General features: G+C 41.7%; 1 protein-coding gene across 1 annotated transcript in view; it reads left to right on the top strand.

Annotated features, from left to right (window-relative positions):
* Positions 1-11,268, top strand: part of gabrb1 (gamma-aminobutyric acid type A receptor subunit beta1) — a gene marked incomplete at both ends in the record, with an annotated part of 98,446 nt that extends 87,178 nt beyond the window's left edge. Inside the window, 3 exons of the mRNA XM_080011739.1 lie at positions 8,049-8,201; positions 9,933-10,186; positions 10,927-11,268. Coding sequence (XP_079867865.1) covers positions 8,049-8,201; positions 9,933-10,186; positions 10,927-11,268 — 749 coding nt within the window. The remainder of the gene's footprint in view (positions 1-8,048; positions 8,202-9,932; positions 10,187-10,926) is intronic.
* Positions 11,269-12,925: the final 1,657 nt, after the last annotated feature.

Raw genomic sequence — 12,925 nt, 5'->3', positions numbered from 1 at the left:
CTTTTTTTTTTAGTTGTATGAAGCAGAATACATCTGATTAACCCATTTAGCTTCGAGTTTGAGGTGCTCAGATGCAGTGAGGTGGGTTTGCTGCCGTGGGCAAAAGCTAGGGTTCATCCTGGTGAGGTGAGTTAGGATTTTGCTATGTTTTGCAGGTGAGCCCAAGCCTCTCACATTCCAACTAACAAACTTAATGGGTGTCATTGAAGTTAGTTAGGGGGTGATGGCACAGTGCATCCAAGGCAATAGCTATACTACCGTTCCAATGCTTTCCCATAGATAAGTCTGGGATTTCCTCCTTTACATTCCTTTTCACTGTCATAGTATTGCAGGAAGTTTGTAGGGATACATGACTACACAAACAAATGACAAGTAGACAAAGATAAACATAGAACATTGCCGGATTAGACATACATAAAGTGAGAGACATAATAGAGTGAGAGTGATAGGAGACGTTAGGAGAGGGGGATTAGGGAGGTGAGATGATGAGAGAAGTAGGGAGTGGAATTAGGAGGGTGAGATGAGAGTGAGCGGTATTTTAAATCCTGACATAGATAGCATGCCTAATTCTACATCTTGCAGTATATAATAACCAGAATTATAAGAATACATACATAATGATCAAAATAACTAGGGTGTGGTGGAGGAGTCTCGGTATAACAGACCGTTTATCAACAATATATAGTATATATAGTTTATCAACAACCATCGATATGTGTTTACCGTTCTGCCGGTTCTCCTTCAGGGTGGGATACAGCACCTTCCATCGGTCGTTGATCTCCCGGGGAAATTGATCGTTCATACCCAGTGTGGTTTCTTTCAGCTCCCGTCCTTTGCTTTTAACCAGCTCCTTGTGCTTGAGGTGTTCAGACTTGGCAATGATGGAGTGAGGACGGTTCCCCACACGGTAGCCCAGTCGATGAAACCTGTGGAAGGGGATCTGCTTCAGGGTGTCTGTCGGGAGTTTCAGGGCGGTGCGGAGAAAGTCTTTCACCATCTTTTCTGAGGACTCGGTGCTGTTCTCTGGGATCCCAGAAAAGATGAGGTTTGTCCCGCATACTTCTGGATTGTATATCCAAGATAGTCTCTTTCATTATTTTATTACATTTTTTTACAACTTCCATCTCCGCTGTGAGACGCTTCACAGAGGTTGTTAGATCTGTGTTGTCTTTTTGCATCTCGCCGATCGTGCGGTGCAGGAAATCAAGCCTGGCTTTGATCTCGGTATTGTCTCGGAGAAGTGGACCAAGCATGTCCAGCTTCTTGTTAATCTCACCCAAGACACTCACCTCTACAGCACCCGGTATGAGACTGTCTGTGTCCATGGCTGAGTCGGTCTTCTTCCTTTTCGCTTGATTATTGCGGTCCTGGTCGTCTTCCATCACGTATTCGTTATAAAAAAAACGATATAATTCTCTAGGTCCTCCACTTTGGTTTCGCGCAGTGTTCGCTTTTTTATATTTATATATATTAATATTATTTGCAATTCGCTATGTTATCTTGTCTGAGATGGAGCTGCCGGTGTGTTAGTCAGTGTAGCAGGGCGCCGCCATGTTGAGTCTCCACTCACTACTCACTTCCGCTTCCGTCTTCTCGCGAGATCGCAGCATGCTCCCGTCTCCCCTCACAGCATGCTCCCCTAACAGCATGTCATATCCTTTATTAATGTTGCTGCTTGATGGTATATATGTGTGTGTATCATGTTTGTAAATGTTCATGAAGTAACTCAAATTCAAAAAATTTAAATGAGTAAGAGAAGGTTAGTGTGGAGCTTACCACCACAGGCACTGCACTGCACCAATACCTCTCTCAGAAGCATCAGCGTTCACAAAAATTCTTGAGTAAAATCTGGATCGTAAAGCACCAAGGTCTTACTCAGAGACTGCTGGATGTCACAAAATGCTGCAACTGCCTCTTCTGTACACTGAAGCTGGTGTGGACATCTTGGACTGCTAATGTCTCTCAGGGGAGAAGCCGTAGTCGCTTCATAGTAGGGTATGAAGCAAAGGTAAAATCTTGCCATCCCCATAAATGACCTCTGCTGAGTCCTGGTTTTTCGAAGAGGACAGGACCCTATAGTATGGACCATGTGAATCTGTGGTGTACCCTCAGGTGCATCCTGGAGTTGTTCCCGGGTAGTGTTGTAAAGGACAATGTCATCAAGTTATGCTGAGGAAAGTCATGCAGTACACACAGTATTGTATCCATAAGTCTCTGGAGTGTTGTAGAGAAACAACCCCCACGTTGTTGTGGAAGGCTACAAATTCCCTGGATTGCTTTGTTAGGGGAAATCCCCAGTACCCTTTGCACAGTACTTTGCCTTCCCCAAACATTCAATCGTCACCAATCCAAGAGGTTGGATAACAATCAAAGTCTGTCCTCTCCTTTACTTAGCCAGAGCATAATGATGTGTGCTGGCTAAGCGAAGAAGACGCGCGAGCACTTTCTGGAAAACAGTGTTAATTGCTTGATGGCCCCCTGACAAAGTTAATCACACACATAACTTTGTCCATGACATTCAATTCACCATTTACTCTTGCGCAAAGCACACTCTGCTGGATAAGACAATGCAACCCACTGATGCGAGGAGCAGTTTCTTTCAACCTGCTGATCAGTCGTTTATATTTGCCTATGATGGCAGAAGACCTGGTAGTTAGTTGAGTTTTTCAAATGACAGTCCTTGTCGAGTAAACTATTTCTCCAGTTCTGAGAATATGACGTCGTAGTTGAGTTGGTAGTTGAGCCTTCAGGTGGGATCAGTGCAAGCAGCTATTCTTTAATTTACTTTCCGTCAAAATTATGGACATAGACACATAATTGTGCTAAATCGGTCCTGTCAATGCTCTCGTCAATAGCCAGGGAAAAGTTCTGTAACCGACCGTGTTCATCCAGCACAGCAACCTCTGCACTACCCTCCCGGACAGGGGCATCTGTTTTACTGCAGCCATCACACTGTTCATGCTATCATGCTATCATGCTGTCCTAGCTCTTCCAAAATACCTAGCGTGCACTCTTTTACCATTTCTGCATCAGTGAAAGGTATGCTTTTTTTGTCAAACCCAGGTGGCTTTGAGAGATGCCATTGTCACTCATTTATTAGCTTGGGGCAAGAAGAATATAGCCAGTCGACAATCCTTGGACTATTACCCTTCTTGTTTTGGTGCCGGGTGGGAAGGAAGAATTCATATCACCGTGCCTGGGAAATGACGGAGGAGATTGTATTCCTTACACACGGTAATGGCTTTGTTACAGACAAGACACATTGGCCTGGCATTGGGGAGTGACGGTAAGATGAAAATATATTTCTCTGACCATTCTTCTCGAAAAAACATTTTGTCAGACGCACAACATATAAGGGTTTTGGCACTTGATCTCAACCTGACTTGTGACTTCAGCCCGCCAATCAACACTGCAAAAAAAAAAAAACTGGCCTATTGTTACAACATTCATGACAGAGTTCGGAAGATGCTCGAAACTATTGTGGATTGCACGCATGATTTCACCCGGAAGTAAATAACACACGGAAGCATTACATATAATTGAAAAGCTTTGCTTCTCTAGTTTTAAAGGAACAATTTTTTATATTTCAAACGATTTCTGTATAAAATCCCGCTTGAACAGACATACACTGAAAGCAGCACCACCATGTCGCCAGCGACATGCTCGGTTAAGCTTTGCTTACACCCCTCTGGGATTTTCTTCTGGATCCATTTCTATGGAGCGGATTCTCTGCCTGTAGTTCTCAGGTTTAATATAATATTTATTTAAAATTGCAGACTTAACCATGTCATAATCACGGGTATCACAATGTTGTGGAACACAGCAGGACTGCCTTCCCTGAACTTTCTTTCCTAGAGACTCAAAGAAGTGGGTTGGATCATAGATCTGAGATCATAGGATCTGTACCACTTTTCTACATTCCCAAACAATAAGAATGACCATTTTTGACTGAGAATGACTCAAAACTGAGTTTTGTTATCGCGGCTAAGGTTGTGTCAACAAACGGCTCCCCCTTTCCCTCTCTTTTCCTGGCTTTTTCCTATAACCCCTTTTGTCCCCCTTTGATCAAGGCAGACGACCCATGCCCACGCCTGTCTCCAAGACACATCTGGAAGGAGAGGACATGAGTCCCTCTTCTGTTAAGAAGTCTGACTTGATGTGAACCAATGTCAAATCCGTCAGTAATTGAAGTTACATCATTTCTGCTGATGTTTCTATGGAAAATGAATTATATCCCATCACTGTACAATGTCAATTGGCAAAGTTACACAACCTCATTTGAAATGTATTAATTTCTCATGTTGCCAGGTTGCCATCTAGTGGCCGACGGGAGAAACCACGACAAACCATCAGTATATCCCATTGTGGTTGATATAATCAGATTGAAGATGATAATTTTACGAGTGCTGAAATTGTGTTTTAATAGTTAGTAATGAGAAATCGTCTCAAAAGTGAATTAGTCAGTAATGTCATGTTACTGATAGAATGTTTTTTAAAGATGACTGATATTTAAATAATTTATATTCATTTTATTATTTGTTTGTATGTAAACATTATCACAGGAGTTTATGTTGTGATATCATAAATTGGTTTTAACTTAGTGTTGTGTGAGGATATGTGACTCTTGCGTTTAAAGTTGATTTACCTTCACTAGCCTGGGAATTATCAACAGCCAGTAAAAATGTAGGTGACCCAAAAACTCCACCTCCTCCGCCGTTTTGAGGAAAGGAGAGACCCAAACTCCTCCTCCTCAGCCCAGTGTTTATAAGCAGCCATTCGACCAGTTTTCGAAAACGCGGGTCATCACTGGAGTTTAAGAAGTTTATTTTATTTTAAGATTTATTTTCTTTAAGTCTTTGTTTTGCCTAAGTTTGCGCGCAATTTACAAAGCAAGTCTGCTCTAGCCACCCAGCCGAAGAATTCTTCTTTTCTTCTTCTTTCTCTTACATTACATTCTGTTCTGCGCATCTTCCTCCCTTACACCAACCGCCTGCGTGTCCTCCCTCACCACATCCATAAAGCTTCTCTTTGACCTCTCTCTTTTCCTCTTGCCTGGCAGCTCCATCCTCAGCATCCTTCTCCCAATGTAACTCTCATCTCTCCCGCACATGTCCAAACTATCTCAATCTCGCCTCTCTCACTTTTTCACCCAAACTGTCCAACCTGATCTGTCCCTCTAATGTACTCATTGTCAATCCTGTCCATCCTCCCAATGTAAATCTCAACATCCTCTCTGATACCTCCAGTTCAGTCACCTGCCTTTTTGTCAGTGCCACAGCCTCTAAACCGTACAACATAGCTGGTCTCACTACCGTCCTGTAGACCTTCCCCTACACTCTTGCTGGAACCCTTCTGTCACAGATTACTCCGGACACTCTTCTCCACCCACTCCGCCCTGCCTGTACTCTCTTCTTCACCTTTCCCCAGGACTCTCCACTGCTTTGAATGGTCGACCGCAAGTACTTGAACTCATCCGCCTTATCCCTCCACTCCTTGCATTCTCAGCTTTTCGCCGCTCTCCCTCACATTCAGGCACATGTATTCTGTCTTACTCCTGCTGACTTTCATTCCTCTTCTCTCTAATGCATGCCTCCACTTCTCCAGGATCTCCTCAACCTGCTCCCTACTCTCGCTACAGTTCACAATGTCATCTGCGAACATCATAGTCCACGGAGACTCCTGCCTGATTTCATCTGTTAACCTATCCATCACCATTGCAAACAAGAAAGGGGTCAGAGCTGATCCTTGATGCAATCCCACCTCCACTTTGAATGCCTTCATTACGCCTACTGCACACCTTATTACTGTCTGACTGCCCCCATACAGATAATGTACCACTGTTACGTACTTACGTGTAAAGTTTGCGCGGAATTTACTAAGCAAACCTGCTTGAGCCACCCAGCCGAAGAATTGTGTTTTCTTATATTGTTACTTTATCACTTAATCTTGTGGTTTTGCAACATGACCTTATTTTTCTTTTTTTGTTTGTCTTTCAACCGATCCACAAATGATCCAAGCCTACCTTATTCAGTTAGTGTATTCAGATTAATTCAAGTTGACACTAAATCATGTAGAGAGAAACACACAAAAGTCGTCGCTGTCCCCATCAGGAGTACACCTCCGAAAATCCCCACACCAGTGCGGATAAAAATCACCGGCAGACAAGACGAGTGGCAGCGACTACCTATGAACTCCACTCGGCCCAACAGGTCTGGAGGGCCGTGAAACCCCTAAATATGACTCGGCTATACATAAGGCTTTGAAGACTTCTGAATCTGCTTATGATGACTGGCTGATGCGTCTAATTTAATGAGTTTCCGCTTAGAGAAGTTAACTCTCTGTAGTGCATATCTTGGTTTATTATTTTAATGAAAGAGTCACATAACTTCCCACCTCACTATTGTCTATGGGTTAGTGTCACCTTTTTGAAATCCTGCATTCATTGTTCATTTTCTTGATCATTTATTTTCTTTACCATTTATTTGTATTATTTCATTTATTCAAGTTGATTAGAATGCTAAACTAAATAAATAAAAACGTTTGTCTGTTGATATTCATTAAGTGGTCCAGTCAGTACCCAATCAATTGGAGGAGAAGATTGGAGGAGTTCTTGTCTGTTTACTCTGTAGAATACAGAGTAAACAGACAATAACTCCTCCAATCCTTCTTAAACTGATTCATCACACTTAATGATTGATTTACTTAAATGTTTCCAACCTAGGTTCTTGGTAGAACAAATACTGTCCTGGTTCACCTTTATTAATACTGGGTTTCTCATATTGGGCCTGAAGATGGGAGGGGTAAAAATTAGGGTCTTCAAAGCAGTCTTCCACGGGACCTGATTCTGCTGAGGATGGGTCAGAGACTGGAGATGTGCAAGACACTTGCACCTCTAGCTGCAGAAAGCTGTTGTAGGGTCTTCACATTGTCTCCCGGGCATCCTGCTGCCGTTTTCGGGAATGAAGGATATTTGAAAAGAGGGTTGGCTCTTGATCCCTGGTGTCTGGTACCAAATTAGCCACTTCAACCTCAATGACGTCTCTCTCTCCCTCTGACCCAGCTGGTAGTTCCCAAAACCAAAATTCATCCGGCTTCCTTTTGTGGATTTTCCTCCACGGTTCAAAGTAAAAAATGTCAACAAAGAAAAATAAATCTTGCATACTTTATTGGTTGATCACACCCCTAAAATAAATATGTAACGCAAAAGAAACCTCCCAGGCCTGATAAAATAAGTAAACTAAACAGAATGATACTCAAATTTACAATGGCAATGACAGCTTTCAATGATTTTGGTTTGTCTGATTGCTGAGCTTTCTGTTTTGTTACTTAATGCACTAGTCCCATGTCATAAAAGAGCAATGTCAATTTCCTTCATGTGCACTACTGTTAACAATCTACCTCTGAGCACATTTCACTTCACATACAGTATGAATCTGTCTTGTAACGCGTCATCCAAAATCTTTCATGTGGACGTGAATCTTCTCAAGCTGGCCATGTACTTATTAATGGACTCTTTTGTTGGTTCTAGGTATTTTACTTGTATCTCTTGGTGATTTAATTCATTTTTTAACATTCTTCAACACTTCCACTAATTCCATTTATTTAATTCCCTGGGTTTCAGTGGCAAACATAAGTGCATGCCTGCCATACCATGAGGATACTGCCTTGGTTTTCTCATCAGTGACATTCAACTTGTTTGCTGCAAAATAAGGCTCTAAGATACAAGATAAGATCTTGCCAAGAAGAATAAGATAAGTTAGTCGCAGTAAGTTGAAGTTGAGATTTGTTTGCGCTTAAGATTCAAGATGTTTATTTATCAGATACATATACATACAATCATATATAAGTACTTTACACAGTATTGAAATATAAACATATCAACTTTTCTAACAATCTTAATGGGAAGATAGTCTCACATAACAAGGCTGCATATGCCTCAACTGCATATGCCCTTGGCTCATTGGTAACAAATGAAAAAAAGAAACAGGCACGTGGAACAAAGGCACTTGGTGGATACAAGCCCTTTCTCTTATCCCTATCTCACACAGGTTCCTATCCACGCTTGTCACTGAGCTTCAAGCTGAAGAGGAACATTGGATACTTCATCCTGCAGACCTACATGCCCTCCACCCTGATCACCATCCTATCCTGGGTCTCCTTCTGGATCAACTACGATGCTTCGGCTGCCAGAGTGGCCTTGGGTAAGCTGTTGTTTTTAAAGTTGTGTTTCTAAATCATATGGGTGCCATCAAAAATTGGATCAAGTAAAAAATTCTGGTAAAAAAATGTATGGATTGACCATAGTTTTTTTTATACATTTGGTTTCAGGTAAATGTGCTTAGGACATTTTCTCTTTCCAGGCAAAACACTAAATATGATTGTGACTGTAAACAACCGAAAGGCTCACTAGCCAAACAAACATAAAACAGAAATCAGACTGATCAGTGCCCATTCCACAATCTGGTCCGCAGGCTCTCAGCTCCTGCACCACGCGCTCCCCACTGCAAGACAAACAACACATAAGAAAACCCTCCCAGCCGACTCGGACCAATCAGCGCCAGCGGCTGATCAGGCTGAGTCGGAACAGCTGCGCCGGCGCGGGAAGAAGCCCGTGCTGTAACCTGCAGACCGTGGCTTAACCACGCCCCCTCGTCTGCCACAGTGACTAATAACTGATTTGTCTTCATTACGTGGCTGTTACTCATACACATCAGCCCTGTTATGATTATTTAACTTTTTAGTTTCCTGAAACTTTACTCAAGAAATGATGGCTAGTTGTTATTGACTTATTTGTAAAAATAGAATCAAAATAAATTAATAATATTGCATTGTTGCTGGACTTCTGTGCCAACTTTATACTGTCAATAACAAACACCATCTTCAAATACAAGAAACACAAAATGTAATTGGTACCAGAGCATATTTAGCAAGGTCGATGGTCGTCTTTGTAGTTGATTCATCGGAACCGGAGGCCACATAGGGAGCGGAGCTGTCCACCGATCACCACTTGCTGGTGAGCTTGATTAAATGGTGAGACAGACTTACAGACAGACCTGCGATGCCCAAACAGACAGTGACAGTTTTCTGGGAACAATTGGTAGAGGACCTTGTCCCAAGTGATTTAAACTCCCACCTCTGGAAGAGCTTCTGTCACATCCTGGAGGCTGTGGACATGGAGTTTGAATGTACCCTGTTCAACCCCACCATCGTGGAAGGAGCTGCAAATAGCACTAGCCAGAAGGTGGTTTGTGCCTGTTATGGTGGCAATCTAACTACCTGCTGGTGGACACCAGCAGTCAGGGAGGCTGTCAAGATCAAAAAGGAATCCTTCTGGGTATCGCTAGCAATATCTGCAGTAATGGAGGCATTGGATATAGTGGCAGGTATTCGCAAATTTTGATCAGTGTGACTCTGTCCAATGTTATCTCAATGGCTGCTAAGATTTCAAGCTCTAAAAATGGCCAGTCCACACTGAACACTCTGTTTAGGAGGAAATGCCGATCACCCCTAGACCTGTGACTCTGCTTGATCCCCACCCCATAAACTACCTCACTTGCACCCCTAAAATGATTTAGTTTGTGTGCACAAGCATGGACGAACATCCAGCTACCAAGCAACTAGTGTTGCAAGACCCCTCTGCTACAGAAGCCTTGTAGAGGATGATCACTCATGTTTCGCATTATTGGTGTAGTTTTCTTTGCTGATTCCTTTAGTGGTTGCTATTGGTCGCAAATTGTCCAATGTTTCTAATTGTGCCTTTAAAAGACTTGTGTTTAAAATGCTTGTGTTGGGGAATTTGTTATTTCTTCTTTTGCTGTATTCTTCCTGACCTCCAGATGAACACAACTAAATTATTCCATTCCATAATTATACCATACTACAGGGTATTTATTACTTTAATTTGCATTTCCTGGATAATCTCACGCTTTCAGGTATAACCACGGTGCTGACAATGACAACCATCAACACCCACCTGAGGGAGACTCTACCCAAGATCCCTTACGTCAAAGCCATCGACATTTACCTCATGGGGTGCTTTGTCTTTGTATTCCTGGCCTTGCTGGAGTACGCCTTTGTCAACTACATCTTCTTCGGACGGGGTCCTCACTTACAAAAAAAGGTGGCAGAAAAGGCTGCCAAGACCAACAATGAGAACAAGAGCAGATTAGAGAGCAACAAAGTGCAGGTGGGTTCTTTTTTTTTGTGTGCCCAAATGATTCTATTAATACAGTAGTTCGGGTTTTTATGTGGTGATACTGGAGGGAAGGGCAACATATAAGTCAAAAGCCCATACATATACACATAGATACACAGACAGTTGTTGGTAATGAATTATGTGACAATGCTTCAGTTTTCAACTACCTTATGAGCAAGTTCTGCCTCAGTGAATTATTGAAGGGTCATGTGCCAACTGAAACAATTTCATTATCACAGAAATAAGTTTGCTATATAGACCAGAGGCAGAGCGAGGTGTAAAATAAAAGATACCAATATAAAATGCAGAGATGCAGCAGTATTGTGTGCTAGCATGGGAACAGAAAAGGCAATTCTTCAAACAGAACTTTCTGTAAGACCATGAAACACAAGTGTATGGTTTGTCATTAGTCCTTCAGGGGACTTGGCGGATAGATGAGGATACTGCAAATAAAATTCCCCCCACCATGCATTATGATACGCTTGGTTGCTTTGTGTGCAGTGTTTGCATACTATAATATTTCCCCTGCTGTAGTACGTCATCCTGGTTTTCATCCTACTTTTCGCATACAATATGAGCATAGTCAGCACAAAATAGTATGTTAGTATGCCACTTAGCACGCAATGTGGTACAACAATCGAGGACGCGTCCAGTTGGGTTGTGGAGGAGGTAATGACTTGGGAGATTCACGTTGACGTTACACTTATCGAAAAATTGTGTCTTCTGTTTAGGTGGACGCCCATGGCAACATCCTGCTTACCAACCTGACCAACGAGATGGGAGGTGCGGACATGATGGGGGCTCTCAGTGACCCACGTGTCACCATGTTCTCCTATGACAGCGCCAGCATACAGTACCGCAAGCCCATGACCAGCCGGGACATGTACGGCCGGCCGGCCCTCGACCGTCCCGTGGCCCACAAGAAGAGCCGCCTGAGGAAGAGAGCCTCACAGCTCAAGGTCAAGATCCCCGACCTCACGGATGTCAATGCCATCGATAAGTGGTCCCGTGTCATCTTCCCGATCACATTCACCTTCTTCAACCTGGTCTACTGGCTCTACTACGTCCAGTAGGGGGGTGGAAAACAGTACAGCTGAGAGGCAAAAAAGAAGATAACCACTGCTGGCACTTTGTGCAGCTAGCTTGTACAGTAAGAGTAAAATGGGGATTGGTTAAAGGGGGCATCCTGTCCAGCCCCGTTTGTATAATTCTAAATTACTAAAAGTAGGTGCCCAGATGTCTTTTCAATGTAAATAAAATGTAATATATATATATATATATATATATATATATATATATATATATATATATATATTTAAATATGTGTGTGTGTGTGTGTGTGTGTGTGTGTGTGTGTGTGTGTGTGTGTGTGTGTGAGAGAGAGAGGAGTATAATTTAATACAATTTCTCACTTTTTTGCTGTATTCATCCCTAACATACGATATAGAGCTAGAGGAAAAAGACTATGGAATTTAAGATACAATCAAGGTGTAGACTAGAGATTTTGAGTCTAGGACTTTTAATACCAAAAAAAAAGAAAAACAGTTTGGTGTCTCCACCATAACAGGCGATGCTGTTTGATTTATTAGATTTGTTAGATTTTCTTCAACTTGATTCATCACACTGTTTGCATGCACACTGTACACAGCTTTTCTTTGCCAATCAGGCTTAAAAGAAAACCTACAAGAACAAAAAGCCCTGTTTTAACCTCAAGCCAAAATCGGATCCTATGATTCAAGGGAAGCAAGGTTTCCACTGCAGGGGACATCCTCCTGTGACAAGGTAATGGTGATGTTTGGTTGGATTTCCTATGGTAGTGGGCAGATAATTCAGTTAGTTAGACAAAAGCCAAAATAAGTGCTACACACTAAATTGTTTTTTCATGTAATTCTTCACACCGTTTTTTGAGATGGTCAGTCTTTTACAAGCGAGTTTTAATAAATTGGAGATTTAAAAATGACTAGTTAAGAACAGGAATCTATTTTCAGCTGCTCACTCTATACTTATAGTTTACATCATTTAGGCTATGTGAAATGAAAAACCGAACCAATTATACAATAAAAACGCAAAAAAGATGCATAAATATTTTTAAAATTACTGCTCACCTTCTCATCCGTCTTCACTCGTCCGGACATTACTAACTAATATAACTGAAGTTGAAAAAACTATTGAAGTTCAACACTAAATGTGGTTTAAGCAAATGTTTATCCTACATGGTAGCCAGCACGCAATATAACTGAAGTTGAAAAAACTATTGAAGTTCAACACTAAATGTGGTTTAAGCAAATGTTTATCCTACATGGTAGCCAGCACGCTGAAACGTTGAAACGGCTAAAACTAAAAAAAATTCAAATATTAGTAGACGTCAAGCCTTGGAAGGGCATAACAACCATCTTTTTCAATAATTGAAATATTAAATTCAATATTACACTGAACAAAAACTGGACCTCATTTACCATCTAGTTCTCACTGGGTAAACCGTTACATTCCCATTGGCTCTACCAATGCTGAAAAACCTCTGCACTTGAGGTATGGTGGAGGTTTCTTATTTGACTGAAAAATTAGTTTATAATCAAGATTAGATATAATTATCAATCTACATTATCCCAAAGATTTTGATGTAGCAGGAATCTGAAAACGTATCCAACAGATTTTAAAGATTTCTTCAAGACATCACTACAAAGGTTGAATATATTTGTGAAACCAGTTTGGCAAGCTCAACGCCATGAT

The sequence above is a fragment of the Zeus faber genome, assembly GCF_960531495.2.
Source record: "Zeus faber genome assembly, chromosome: 13".
NCBI classification, from domain to species: Eukaryota; Metazoa; Chordata; class Actinopteri; order Zeiformes; family Zeidae; genus Zeus; species Zeus faber.
This window is presented reverse-complemented; position numbering and strand designations above follow the sequence as displayed.